Genomic DNA, 14,727 nt, shown 5'->3' with positions numbered 1-14,727 from the left:
TGATAAGCAGCATTTATATCGTGATTGAATCTTGATGCATTATTTTGCACTCGTGGTGCCTACAGCTGGAGCAGAAGACAAGCAACCACTGGGAATGCCTACAAGAAACCACAGTTGTCAACCATCACTGATACAAGTCATTTTCTTTGAGCTCAACCATGAATAGCTCTGCAATATACCGAGGCCAAGCATTGAGTGCCACGCTTCAGACCTTGTGTTTTGTTAGCTTCATTCAGCACTGGCTGTAATCCCTGCAGGTTGTATGATATCTGTCCATGCTATTTCACTTCTTTCACCATCTGCAATGCTCTGATGCAGAGATGATGAGGTTTAATTGAACCAAGAACATACTCCTGTTCCTGTGTATTTAGCAAGTCAATAAGCACAGCATAGCATTAGCCTTAGCTTTGTTGTGCCCCACAATAGGCTTGTTGGTGGGTTACTTTCGGCAGAAGGGTAACAGGTAGCAATCAGAACATTTCTGCAGAATAGATTATTTTGGACAAACTCATTCAACCGTTCAAACAAGTCAAAAACTTGTCAGATGTCAAATGTCTTTCTTGCTTGCAGAGCTGGAAGATGAGATAGCAGTAGATTCATGGATGCAGAGCTGCTGTTGTTTTGCCCTTTAATCTGTAAATTGAACCAAGAATAAGTCCTCACAACCTCGGCTTCATATTAACATCTTACTTACATTCGCATGCAATTGCTACTTCATCAATGTTCATTGATGAGTAAACTCAACCAAGAGTAGTACCTCAGAAGCCCTGCTGACTAATAGCTTACCTGCATTTGCATGCAATTTGCACTTCATTAATGAGATCAGCATCACCTTTTCTACCTTGGGAGGTTGACCGCAGTTAAAACTCTCCTCAGAGTCTTTCAATGGTTCATTGAACATTCCAGGAAAATACCATTACCTGGTGGATAGACTCATGCATGCATGACCAACTCAATTTCCAGTAGTGCACATACCAACTTTGACCATGTTTGGGTAAAACTTGGTCAACAGCCACACCTAACCTCTGTTGGCATTCTCATGAGGAAGACAACAAACACCAGACTTCATCTCTTTTCTTTTCCTCGAGTAACACCAACTTCATTAAAATAGCTGCATCTTGCAGCGGTAGGTTGAGATATCCTTTTGTTGGCTTCATTATTTGCTCAGACAAAAATCATTTTAGTTTTAGAATATGTTTTGCAACCAAAAGTGGCTCATTTTTTAAGCTGCCAAAGAAAATAAAATAAATTTAAAATTGTATTTTAAATATTTATTTTTAGGAGATAAAATGAATAAAAAACCATATTATATTTCTCCACCTCCAACGGTAAAAAAAAAGGGGGAAGATTCGAAGTGGTACCAAACAGCGGCTACCGCCGGTCGCAAAAGCTACACGGGCACGCAAAGCTCCGCTGTGTTCGACTCCCACATTCTTACGGAAATACCCTCATTGTTTGTTCATAATTACCTTCAGTGCCCATGTTTCAATGTAGCCATCGCCTAAAGGCTAAGGACATTTCTGTCCATAGAAATAAGGAGAAAACGCTTTATAGTCCGACTCCTACCCCGCATCGACAACAATTAACACGGGAAACAACTCCCACCACCTCTTCCCTCTCTCGCTCTGTCGGCCTCTTTCGCCTCTCGCTATAAGGAGCCCGCGGATTAGGGCTTCGGGCTCGATTCCTTTGTGCTTGGGGATTTTTGAGGGAATAGTCGAGGGATTTCGTCGAGGCGGTGGAGAGGAAGAGCTCTGGTTCTGATTCGGTACGTCGAGGGGCCGGATCTTGCGGAGTGCGAGTGGCGGCAGTACAGGAAGCGAGGACGAGGAGGAGGAGGAGAAAGATGATGTGGCGGCCTAGCTATCCCTGGTTATGATCTTAGCGGAAACGGCGTCCTCGTGGCTCGTTTTGCGTTGAGGGACTGCGAGTGCATTCAGGATTGGATCTTGTCTGTCTGCCTTTGGGAAGATCCGTGCGGGGTAGCGCGGGACTGGGGGATTGTGATCCGGAGCTGGGACCGGTGGGGCAAATGCGGCTGATCTTTTAGAGATCCGTTCTTTTTGAGCTCAATCTCGTGCTGAGTTTTACGGAGTGCGTGAAAAGGAGAGAGAGGTGATAGTGGAGAAAGAGAGGAGGAGGAGGAGAAAAGAGGAAGAAGCTTGGATTTATTCGTCAGGACGGCCAAGTGCTAAGCCGTAAAAATGCAGCAAGATCAGCGGAAAAAGGTGGGTCTTTTGATCCGTGCTTGGCCTGTCGGTTCTCTTTCTCTGTTTAACTCACGATGTAGATCTGATGGTCTCGGTCAGTTTGTGCTTAGTTCGAGTGCTGAGTTGCTCCTATTGACTGGTTTTATCCTGTTTCTATCTCTCTGCTCTCCTCCTTTTCCCGCAATTTTCTTCTAATTTCACCTCCTCCTCCTTCTTCGAATGGGTTTTTGTTACCTAAACTGAGTCAATTCTACAGCTAAAACTCATCGATTTGTGAACGGAACGATTAGCTTGGTCGAGATGAGATTCTGTCAAAGATTGTACCAAGTCGCATACCAACTTCCTGTTTTGAGTCTGTACGTTTCACTTAACTAATCTGGTACTCGTCAAAAGTTCGATATAATTCTCCTCGGAACCGAGTCCAAATAGCTACAGTCGGTAATCTCAGGATTCTTTTTTGCGTGTTCTTGGTTTTGCTTACCTTTGTCAAAGGCACAGGTTTTGCTTGTTTGTTTGTTTGTAATAAGCGGACAATACTAATATTGGACAATACTAATATTGACTTATAAGGGTCTTATGAGTGTATTATTATTAATTTCAATATTTTGATCGATGATTTGGGCTGAAAGAAATTGATAGGCCATATAGTTCTTCAGACTTGGGTGGTGATAAAAAATTTTTATTTATTGGACTTCTTTGGGATTGTGTTCTCATCTTGCAAATTGCTTATGATGGTCCATATAATGGCTTGGGTTTCTTAGGATGCTCTGAGATGGTGCCTTGATGCTGTTTGAAACGAACATATACATATATATAGTCATCTGTAGAGACTGAGGAAATCGACTTAGTCCTTAATGCCAATCAGTGCCATAGGTTGGCATCAATGCAATATGTAAGTTGATGTATCAGGCAGGTTTGGTAATTATAGGTATGTGGCCCCACAAATTCCCTGTTACAACTTTATAACAGAAGAAAGACTTGTATGGATGCATACCATTTACATATGCAAATTTCCTTGCAGTATATTAAAAAAGGTAAATACGTGTATCACAATTTTCTCATTAATTGAGAAACTTGTTCAATTTACTAACTCAAAGCATCAATTCGATTATTGGCCATTTGCTTTCAATTGTGATGTACTAAATTTGCAATTCCTTGCATGGAAAAAGTTGCTTAATCAGTTGATTCCTCACAGGATTTGAGATGCCTGTGGTAATAGTATTGAGGATTGTTTTATTTCTTGTAAGCTCTGTTGCATTTTTTATGAATTGTAATTTGCATTATAGCATTAGTGACGGTTTACTGGAGGAGTTCACAAGTTTGGTAATTTTCAATTTCTCATCTATAATGTAGTTTGTTTTATTATCTTTGTTACTTTTCAGAGAGATGATCGACTGAATTTTAATTGATGATCGAGTAACACAATACCAATAATGTTTTTCTCAAGCACAAATTATTGGATTTGAAAACTGAGAAATAGTGATCATCTTTTGCTTCTTCCCGATTTGAACTGTTATTTTTCCTCATTGTCTTCTGCAGAATTCACCAGAATTGGACTTTTTCAGTGAATATGGGGATGCCAATAGATACAAAATTCAGGAGGTTATTGGCAAAGGTAGCTACGGAGTGGTTTGTTCAGCAATTGATACACATACTGGCGAGAAGGTGGCAATCAAGAAGATACATGATATTTTTGAACACATCTCTGATGCTGTTAGAATCCTTCGTGAGATCAAACTTCTTCGTCTTCTAAGACATCCTGATATAGTGGAGATAAAGCACATTGTATTGCCACCGTCAAGGAGGGAATTCAAAGATATTTATGTTGTTTTTGAGCTCATGGAGTCAGATCTTCACCAAGTTATCAAGGCAAATGATGACTTAACAAGAGAACATTATCAGTTTTTTCTTTATCAGCTGCTTCGTGCACTAAAATATATCCACACAGGTAAAGACTTATATTTTAGAAATTTATGCAGTTATTGTTTGATATGAGTTAATGTAACTTTTGATTGTTTTTCTTTTCTTTTTGTCTAGTCAGTGACGGTCTCTTGCCAGGAACGGTCTTTGTTGGTTTCCACATGCATAACAAATTGTCCATTTATCCTTCATTCTATGAAATTCCTGCCTTTTTCTTCTCAAACTTATATATGATGCATGTTTGTCGATTTGGGTTTCAACTTCTGGCAATTTGTCTCTTTTTTTGTGTGTATGACTATTCGTTATGATCGTAATTCGACTATGTTTGGAATGCTGAGTAATCTTGAGGAATCAACATTCTGACATTCAATTTGTTTCTGTGCAGCTAATGTGTATCATCGTGATTTAAAGCCAAAAAACATATTAGCAAATGCAAACTGCAAACTGAAAATTTGTGACTTTGGACTAGCAAGAGCCGCATTTAGTGATACACCCACAACAATATTTTGGACGGTATGTTTGAAGATTTTTTTTCTACTTCTGTTATAATCTACTAATATCCTTCGCTTGTGTGTTGTCATTTAAGAAGCAACTACTACACTTTTTGACCTTCTAAAGCACTAATATGTAACAGGATTATGTCGCAACCAGGTGGTATAGGGCTCCTGAGTTATGTGGATCATTCTTTTCAAAGGTAACATATTACTTGATGATTTTAATGTCATTACCCCTGTGAAAAATTTGCACTATCATATTTGGTGCTTGAAGCATATACAGACATGATCATGCAAGTACGTTCATGCATTAATCATTTTTTTAAAGTCATGGCCATGCAAAGTTGAAACATATGGTAGGTCTATTTTCATGATATGTAGATCCGATCGTCTACCAAATACTTATGCACCTTGGCTTGAACTTCTGGTCTTGTTTTGTAATTTGTTCTTTGCTTCTGTGTTTCAAATTTTCAATTATAACAACTAATCAAGAAATCCTCTCCTTCATGAACATTTCTAAAATATTTCTTGCTATTAGATGATCTCATGTGCTATTAATTGAATATATTGTTGAAAGTTTTGCACCTCATTTAACTAAAGCAGTTACCAATTAGTGTGAATATGTTACTGCCTTGGGTTCCAATACTTCATTCTCTGCTCCGATTAGGGTGTTGTGATATACTCCCTTTGTTTAAAGAATAAAAATATTTTTTTTCTTTATGCATCGAGGATTATGTAATGGAAGCACTATTCGAACTTTAGAAAGACAATTTTACTTTGTGTGTCACCATGTCTTTTGGTTTTTTGATGGGCTTACAAATAGTTGGGGGACAAGGGCCACTAGAATGTTGGCATTAACAATAATGAGAGTTTTTTGTTTTCTAGTATGTTATCAATCGTGTGATCTGTTGAGGACTCTACAGTTATTAATTTACTTGATGCTCTATTGCCACTGACAGTCAAAACGTTATGGACTCGAAATTGTTGTAGTTGGATATTCTTGATAAGTTTGGTCAGTTTAACAGTTGTCTTGTTTTGGTGGGTTTTGTTATAAACTTGTAAGAAACATAATAATTACATATATTAAAAAATGCTTCTTCAGGAAGGATTTTGAAACTCCTGTAAGCTGAAATATCTTTAACAACAGGTACTTGAATTGGTTTTTTTTTTATTTTTCAGTTTCTATATTTGAACTGTGAGATTTTGTTAAAAAAGATACTGACTGCTTTTTCTGAAATCGCAGTATACCCCTGCTATCGATATTTGGAGCATTGGTTGCATTTTTGCTGAGGTATTGACAGGCAAGCCTCTTTTCCCTGGCAAAAATGTGGTTCATCAGTTGGATTTGATGACTGATCTTCTGGGGACACCTTCCTTAGACACAATTTCTAGGGTATGGTAATTGCTTAAAAACTAAATATTAAGATGCAGTTGTTTTGGAAAGGAGAAAGAAATCTGAAAATTCTCAATGTACATATCCTTCCTGTTCTTTTCTGATTCCAGGTCCGGAATGAGAAGGCAAGGAGGTACTTGGGCAGCATGAGGAAAAAACAGCCTGTACCATTTGCACAAAAGTTCCCAAATGCAGATCCTTTGGCATTGAAACTTCTAGAGAGGCTTTTAGCATTTGACCCTAAGGACCGGCCAACAGCTGAAGAGGTATGCACATCCAGTTAGATCCATGTCTTCATATCTGTTCTCATGATTTTTTTTCTTGTCGATACTTTTGATATATCTAGTAATCTTTATCAGATAGATCAAGTGCTGTCCTCAAAAGTTAACACGACTCCTTCTCATGTACCAGGCATTGGCTGATCCGTATTTTAAAGGTCTTGCCAAGGTAGAGAGAGAACCATCTTGCCAGCCAATCACAAAGATGGAGTTTGAGTTCGAGCGACGAAGGTTGACCAAAGAGGACATACGAGAACTTATCTTCCGTGAGATATTAGAATATCATCCTCAGTTGCTCCAGGACTACATTAATGGAACTGAAAGGACGAACTTCCTATATCCTAGGTTTTATATTTCAGATCCATTCTCCCTTCAGTGTCTAATCATCCTGGTTCTGACATTCTCATGAATTGGTAATATTTCCTGCTTTCTGTTTGTGCAGTGCTGTTGATCAGTTTAGAAAGCAATTTGCTCACCTCGAGGAGAATGGCGGTAAAAATGGGCCTGTAATTCCATTAGACAGGAAGCATGTTTCTCTCCCTAGGTAATTTTGATCGTTGTTCCTTTGCTTTTTACATGTATGTAGGTAAAGTTCCAGATTTATCATGATTTAGAAGGATAAAATTCATTTAAGAGTGTAACGTACTACCAGTTGATAAAATTCCAAGATTGTTAACCTTTTCTTCGTTCAGAATACTCTAATTCTGTGATGAACATGCTTTTGCAATCGATACACATGTTCTTATTCTCGTTAAATGTTGCCTGTAATTTAATTTCTTCATATCTTTATCATCAAATTGCCTCCTGGTAGGTCTACGGTGGTTCACTCTACAACCACCCCCCCAACCGACCAACCAAACATGAGTTCTTCGAGAGATAGGCAAGGCACAGATGAGGCATGCAAGAACACTCGAGACATCGAAAAGTCATACGGAAGCATAGCAAGGGCTTCACAGGTGGCACAAAGGATTTCTACTGGTATTTGCTCGGATCCAGGATGCCCGTTAGTAGTAACACTGCTGCTACGTGCCGACCGTCTAATATTGTGCTTCTCTTTTCAGCTAGACCAGGAAAAGTTGTTGGTCCGGTGATGCCATACGAAAGTGGAAGTGTGAAGGATGCTTATGATCCAAGACGGTACATCAGGAATGCAGTTCTTCCGCAGCAACCTGTCATTCCTCCAGCATACTGTCATCACGGTAGTGCAGGAAACTTGGAGGCTGATCGGGAATCCATGCAGCATAAGTCGCCACAACCATGCATGCCCGGGAAGGTGTCTCCAGACATAGCTCTTGACATGAGAGCTTCCCCCTTCTATCTCTCAGCAGCCACGGCTGAGCCAGCCGAGAGGAACACTGTGGCGGCAAGCCTGTTGCAGGTGAAATCCCCCTTCAATGGGATTGTCGCAGCTGCTGGTGCTGGTGCTGGTCATAGAAATGTTGGCACCGTTCAGTTCGGCATGACAAGCATGTACTAAGCACCGACAGGGGGGACTGTTCCTCGCACTCTAATATTCCATACAGACGTAAAAGATAGCCTACAGGGAGATGACGATGCAGAGGATAGAGGATAAAATGACGAGACTGGGCAAGAGCGATGAGAGCTTCCACTTCGCACTTGCAATTTGTGCTGCGTACTGTAAATGACGGAACACTAAGAAAGGATGGCATGTAAGCACAGCTCTCGTGGAACTGTTCATCTTCGCTTACAGTTTGAAATTGTTTCTTGTTTGACTTCTTTACTCTCTCCTCTCTCTCTCTCTCATCAGATATTCTTTTAATCTTTAGTTCTCTTTTTCCATATGGTGCTGTATCTTTGATGTAACGTTGCCAGTAATGATTGATGTGACGTAGGTTTTCTTCTTCTTGCAAGTTTAATTTTTATATATTTAAGTATAAAATAATAAAAATAATAATTATTATATTAAATTAAATATCTAATAATTTTGACTTATTAAAAAAGAATATGAATCTTAAATCCGATTTCATTTATTTTGTATTTATTTCTTGTTCTTTGTTGTGTTGAGTGGATGTTGTCATGAGATAATTTATAATAAATATAAAATATTTTTAAACCAATAAAATTTATTCAAACTACTGCATTAGAATATTAATTCATTATTATGGAAGTTGTTAGCTTCAACAGGAATAATTGAAGGAACATCCTCAACTGTCCCCAAGAAATGAAGCCATTGGACTAAAGCTTGGTGCAGTGGGTCATTAAATCTGAAAAATATTATTATTATTTTATTTTATTTTATTATTAACTTGTAAGCAAAAAATCTGAAAAATAAAATAAGAACTATTGTTAGATAACTTCATATCATATTGTTACTTATCTTTAGTATCTCGATCTCTAATTCTGATATTTACGCGAGTAAAAGATTGAGATTCCTACAAGAGTTAAAAAGATAATTTCATAAGATTAAAAATTAAAAAAAATATGTTTTATTGGAACAATAATATTAAATATTTTATTTTCATAAATATATAAATCGATCGAGGTGTTAAATATAACTAATTATATAAAATAATCTATAATTAGCCATGATGATACCACTAAACATGTAATTCTTGAAACATGGGTTTGCATGAATTTTTATTTCGACTACGATCAACGTTAATTTTGAACGGAGAATCTCTCTCCCGACATCAACTTTGTGCAGTTAAAGAACAAATCACATTATGCTGGTTTTTTCTTTTCTTGAAATTGGGAAAGGAGATGAGTGAAGGAAACTCGAAGCATCTAATTTCAAAAGGACTGAGTTCAGACTTACCAGTGCTGCAGGAAACAAAAGAAAAAGGGAAAGAAAAGATAGGAAAAAGAAGATAAAAAAGCAAAGAAAATTGAGAACGATTGAAGATGCCATGTTGATTAGCTACTGTTGCAGTTAAGACTGGCTGCTCTATGTTCCGACTCACAGATTCTTCATCTCTCTTTTAAGACATCATCTCTTGGGTGATCAAACTGAAGTGAAGTATGATCGGAGCATGGTGCTCCGTTGTTATCCGCACCAGATCAGATACGTTTATGGCAGTACTGATGAAATAGCAGCTTTTTAGTTTGACTTGGCTGTACACGTAGTAGCCTAAAGAAGTAGCATGCGGCGGATTGGATGCTACTTCTGAGATATAGCAGTAACATTACTATTTCTTTTAATGTTAATTAGATATTATTCATTCAAATAATTAGGATTAGATAAAATAAAAGATAAGAATTTATTTTAAAATGAATAAATGAATGTGAAAAATTTTATTGGAGTACATTAATTAAAAAAATTACTCTTTCTTTTTCTAAAGAAAATTGTAATTCAAAGTACATTAATTAAAAAAATTAATAGATCCAGAAAAAAAAAACAAGAAGATGACAAGCATTGGAGTAAGTATTCCTAATTAATTTCTTTCTATATTTAAAGATGATAATTATTAATTTTAGACCATTAAGATGAAAATTCTATTTATTTCACAAGAATTATAGAATTTGATATAAGAAAATTTTGTTGAATATGATCAATAAGATCCTAATATTACCGAAGATCAAAAAAATCAAATGAATAAAAATATACAGAAAGATGTAAGAGTGTTCTACGTTGCTACAACAAGCAATAGATGAGTCTCTATTTAAAAAAAAAAATAGTTTTTTGAAGATAACTTCAAAGAATTAAGAGGATGTGATAAGATTAATTCAAATAGTTAAGATTAGATAAAATAAAATATAAAAAAATTAAACTTAAATAAGTAAATAAGAATAAAAAGAGTAATTAGGATATAATAATTTTTTTATTATTAAAAAAAATTATCCTCTATCCTGAAGTTTTATGATAAGATCCTAAAGTTTTATCGTCGTTCTGATACCAAATAATAAGACATTAAAGTTTTATCGTCGCTCTGATACCAATTGATAAAACCCTAAGATCTTATCGTGGCTCTGATACCATATGATAAGACTCTAAAGTCTTATCGTCGCTCTGATACCAAATGATAAGACTTTAGAGTCTTATCATTTGATATCAGAGCGATGATAAAACTTTAGGATCTTTTCATTCTACGAAAAGCCTAACATAAGTTAGAACATTAATAACATATATTAACAGTCTATAAACAAATAAATGCTTTTGACAGCAGTCACTCCAAAGAATCAACAAGAGCTGCCCACTTATTCATGAGAGTTGCATATGGTGGATTGTAACTCATCGAAAAGAAAGAGTGATAACCCAGAAAATTCTCAAGGCATTCTCTCCTTGTATCACTCAACCACAGGCACTACTAAGTCATGCCCTGTCGACAAAGATAAAGCACAAAAATTCAGGTCCCTAAGAAGCAGTCATAAGTATATATATGATAGTACGTCCCTAACAAGCACAAATGACCATTGTACGTGTGATCTCATAAAGAAGGCATGGAGCCGAATTAATCGAATTGTACTTCCAACTCCATGTATCTACCAAACGAGAACGAGACCAACCATGATAATAATAAGCCCTCATGCCGGTGTTTGAGTCTATCCCACAATCTAATAGCTTAGGTATTTGAATCGAGTTGGTGTCTACTCAATATATATATATTAACTCTGATGAATTTGGCTCACACTAATCATCAATGGATTTCTAACTCCAAGTCAAGCAAACAAGACTACTCTCCGAATAAAAGAGTGAGTTTGGAATTCGATCAGAGTTTCCATGTATAATATACACACACCATGGATTGATTAGACAGTGTTCTTGCACTTAAACTACTACGCGCACAAGGAGCGCAAAGGTAGAGAAAAGCATTCATACTATCGTTGGCTGCTGTGATCGAAGGAGGTAACAATGTCCTGCAAGAGACCATAGTCCGGAGTTGGTGGCCTTGGCAAATGCATATTAGGGTTCGTGTATCCCGCCGGGAAGGCTTGCTGCAACAGAAGGTCGTGGTGAAGGTTCGTCGGCATCGCCGGTGAGGGTGACGACGAGTATGTGCTGCCCCAGACGTTCACAGGACTGTGATGAGTGTGGTGCCCTTCGTAGGTGGTGATCACGACTGTTGGATCCTGGTGTGATCTCTCCACTCTCTTCTTCACATCGCAACTTTGGGCTGTGCATCGGTAGTAGCTTCTGAAGTCGATGCAGATGTCATCGATTAAAGATGGGTTGGCTAGCAAGATGACGAGTTCATGAGGTGCAGACTGCTCACCTTGGATAAGCGCTGTTCTTGACTGCCTTCTGGCCGTACTTCCTCCACCGATAGCCATCTTCCAGGTGATCCACCTCACTCCTGGTCATGAACGCAAACCGGGGCTCCCTTTCCCTCTTCTCTCCTTTCTTCCTCCTTGGATTGTTCCTGCGCCATCATTTTCGGACAACATATACCCATTAGTATCAGTCTCCTGCTCCAATATTTGTATGCATGTTCATCTAATGACTACCTATTCAAGATCCAAACCCAAAAAAACACCTCACATTAGAACCTCGAAATCGGAGATCCCTGTGTTCTTGTTACCAAATTGCACCATAGACAGACAGTATTTGAGATTTTTAGATTCTAGATCAGGTACAGATGCTATGATCTAAGTAATTGATGCCCCTCCAAAAGCCAGCTGATCTTATCAAGATAAACAAGAGGAAAAAGAAACCTTTGAATCTCTTGAATTGCAATAGGGAAAACCTAAAAGGTAAGATTTGCTTTGTGAGAGGAGGAGGGAAACCCTAGAGGCAGTGAATTGCCACCCCAATTAGAATAACAACCAAGGGAAGAAGATCACAAGGCGGATCTAACTTGCAGCTGAAGTTTTCTTCCCCAAGACACGCATGTAACGCAGTCATCATACGGCGCCTGACAAAACTGTCCGGCATCAAGAACAGAAGAACAATAGCAGCACAGACAATAGAGGGAGCGATCGAAGCCTACGCTTTCTTGAACTCGTCAGGCCCTTCTTCACCCCCCTCCGCCTGCTTCTCGTCCTCTTCCTCCTCCTGCTTCCGCTGATCCGTCTTGCGAGGCCCCGAGTCTTCTTCGCCCACCAGCTCCGTCGATGACGAAGACGTGGAAAAGTTGGGCGTCACCAGAGTCTTCCCATCGCTTCCCCCGGCCGGAGCGGTCTTGCTCCTGCGACTACCTACCACTAGATCATCTGGCTGCGAGCTCGAGAAATCGAAGCCTCGAGCTAGCAGGAGGTAGTCCATCGGCGACCCATGCAAGCGGTCACTCGGGCTCAGGACATGAGACGCCATCTGATGATCGAAACCTTGAAGACCGTCGGCTCTACCACCGCCTGGCTTCTGGGAGAAGATGGAGAAGAGATCGTCGTAGTGGCCATGGAGGTAGGGCTCGGTTCTCTCCCCGGACATGGAGAGAGCAATCAGGGAGAGAAGGAAGCGAATAAAGACTAGCGAGACGGTCTGAGAAAGGAAGGAAGAAAGAGGCTGGCTTTTGTCTTCTTTCTTTTGTTTTGGTGCAAAGATGCGGGCAGATAGATGCACGACTTTGGAACACAACTCCCTAATCTATCAAATGAGGCGATCTCTTCCACCTTTTCCTCGCTCTGCTGTGGGGAAAATATAAGGAATGGTTGACGCCCGCAAGGGAAGAACGGCGACGCGTCGGTGGCAGAGACAAGGCATCCGCTGCCGTCGGTCACGTGGGTCAGAAAGCGGAAACGGCGGTCAAAGTTTCAGACCGTTCCTGCTCCGCCTCTCTCCCTCCTCCGTGGGCCCCATCGATTCCCGCACGTGTTGATTCCATTCCATCGGAGAGGGGGCGGTGCGGAGGGCCGCTAACATCCCTCCGATCTCGATCGGACGTCCCAGATTGCGAGGCGCTTCGAGGGCTCGAAAGCTCTTGCCGCCGACTACAGTCCACAAAGCATTTTCCCTCGTCGTACCCGCACTCCTACCTTCTCGGTGATTGGTTGCAGCGAGGACAAAAAAAAAAGCAGAAAGGAAAACATAACCCTAGTGGGGCCCATACGCAATGCGGACATCTTAGATTTTGGTGCATCCGACTCGCGACATCGCACCAACGAAATCTACGATCGATATGTGCTTCTCGTGCAGCGGAGTTGACTGTTACCTGCAAACTTCGTCAGACAAAACAGTCGCATCGATTTCACACATAGATAGATCACATACACACTGCCGCTTACAAGGAACAGTGAGGAATCTGTCGTCGCAGAAACTGTGGCAGGAACCGAGTCATCGTATTTGGTGGACGAATGCTTTAAGGTGAAGTGCGAGGAATATAAATCTTAGGATAAGTTTCTATATCTAAGGTACATAAAGCAACCGTCAAGCTTCTCATGAGAGGATGTCTAGAAAGTCAACCGATTCTCTTCTCCTTCCATATGCACCATTTAGTGTGTGCATCTATATTTATGTACATATAACTGCTATGAAGGTCTTAGATCCCATATATACTATTATCCACTGTATTATCATTCCTGACTTCAGGGTGGTTCCGAAAAGGGTTTAGACTAGAGTGCATGTCTTCCTTCATACACGCAGAATAGAGTGGATTCTGAAATGGGTTGGACGCATGGATAGTCTAATGCCATGTCATGTCTTGTTAGATACTTGATTTGTCCGATACATTGGTCGGTCGAATATTAAGATCACCTTAGCATCAGATCGAATCGATGTGACATTCGATAATTCCGATATGTTAGTCGAAACTTTCACCTTATTAGCACGAACCTTTCATGACGGCATAGTATCGAATGAGTTCTTGTCAAGGATATTCTCGATCTAGTCTTTATAGGATTCTTTGTCGAACCATTTCTTCTTTTGACAGTAAAACTTTGAGATAAGTTGTGACATTAGATTTGATGTGTCGGAGAACCAAAATATATCGTAATAAATAACTTAATTACTTTCGTTCCCGTAGGATCAGTTGGGACGAGCATATCTGCGTGGGCTTACCTTTATTGCTACACTAACCTTAATATTCTCATCTTCTGATGTCGCTCTTGTTCGCTGAGTTCATCAGGAAGTTGCAGGTTTATTTGTCTAGGATTCCTTTGTCAGGCATGGAAGTGGAGCGAGTGACAGTGGGGAGGAGGGAGGACACGCTTTGCAGTACGAGAACATGGGGCGGCTGCTTATGCTCTACGGCTATGTCTCTCGCCGAAAGAAAAAAGGTTGAGAGAGAGACAGAGCCTGAGATTGTTGACCGAGAGTGCAGTAGTAGTGACTGCATGGTGTTGGGTGGGTTTGGTGTCGAGTGGGGGAGACGACGACGCAACGACGAAGGGGACGAGAAATTTTCGTCCGGCATTTTGCGCCACCGCGCCCGCGTGAGCTGCGGCCTGGCGTGCGGCATCTCCTCCGCACAATTGACAGCCGACAACTGCGGAGGGACTGCAACCATTATCATCAACAATCTGACCCCATTTATACCGTAACCCATCAATATATATATACATATATATATATATGTATATATACATATATGTATATATAC

At 39.8% G+C, this 14,727-nt stretch overlaps 2 protein-coding genes across 2 annotated transcripts; one reads left to right on the top strand and one right to left on the bottom strand.

Annotated features, from left to right (window-relative positions):
* Positions 1-1,586: 1,586 nt before the first annotated feature.
* Positions 1,587-8,097, top strand: LOC103989202 (mitogen-activated protein kinase 10). Its single transcript, XM_009407995.3, has 10 exons — positions 1,587-2,228; positions 3,750-4,158; positions 4,516-4,643; positions 4,765-4,824; positions 5,868-6,017; positions 6,128-6,283; positions 6,429-6,640; positions 6,738-6,839; positions 7,107-7,273; positions 7,357-8,097. Exons 1-10 carry the CDS (start codon positions 2,205-2,207, stop codon positions 7,770-7,772), a joined length of 1,824 nt encoding a protein of 607 aa, XP_009406270.2. The 5' UTR covers positions 1,587-2,204; the 3' UTR covers positions 7,773-8,097.
* A 2,815-nt stretch (positions 8,098-10,912) lies between these two features.
* LOC103989201 (WRKY transcription factor 71) lies at positions 10,913-12,812 on the bottom strand. Its single transcript, XM_009407994.3, has 3 exons — positions 12,181-12,812; positions 11,467-11,613; positions 10,913-11,387 (listed from the first exon to the last, which is right to left on the bottom strand). The coding sequence occupies exons 1-3, from the start codon at positions 12,618-12,620 to the stop codon at positions 11,072-11,074; spliced, it is 903 nt and encodes a 300-aa protein (XP_009406269.2). The 5' UTR covers positions 12,621-12,812; the 3' UTR covers positions 10,913-11,071.
* Between the last annotated feature and the right edge of the window lie 1,915 nt (positions 12,813-14,727).

This window comes from Musa acuminata, chromosome BXJ2-6 (assembly GCF_036884655.1).
Source record: "Musa acuminata AAA Group cultivar baxijiao chromosome BXJ2-6, Cavendish_Baxijiao_AAA, whole genome shotgun sequence".
NCBI lineage: Eukaryota > Viridiplantae > Streptophyta > Magnoliopsida > Zingiberales > Musaceae > Musa > Musa acuminata.
This window is presented reverse-complemented; position numbering and strand designations above follow the sequence as displayed.

Excerpts from the sequence above, each read along its gene's own strand:
- LOC103989202 (XM_009407995.3), top strand. The coding sequence starts at position 2,205 with ATGCAGCAAGATCAGCGGAAAAAG. Across the intron at positions 2,229-3,749 it reads AGCAAGATCAGCGGAAAAAG|AATTCACCAGAATTGGACTT; the intron begins GTGGGTCTTTTG and ends TGTCTTCTGCAG. Across the intron at positions 6,284-6,428 it reads ACCGGCCAACAGCTGAAGAG|GCATTGGCTGATCCGTATTT; the intron begins GTATGCACATCC and ends CTCATGTACCAG.
- LOC103989201 (XM_009407994.3), bottom strand. The coding sequence starts at position 12,620 with ATGTCCGGGGAGAGAACCGAGCCCTACCTCCATGGCCACTACGACGAT. Across the intron at positions 11,614-12,180 it reads CCTGACGAGTTCAAGAAAGC|GAACAATCCAAGGAGGAAGA; the intron begins GTAGGCTTCGAT and ends ATGATGGCGCAG. Across the intron at positions 11,388-11,466 it reads AAGAACAGCGCTTATCCAAG|AAGCTACTACCGATGCACAG; the intron begins GTGAGCAGTCTG and ends CATCGACTTCAG.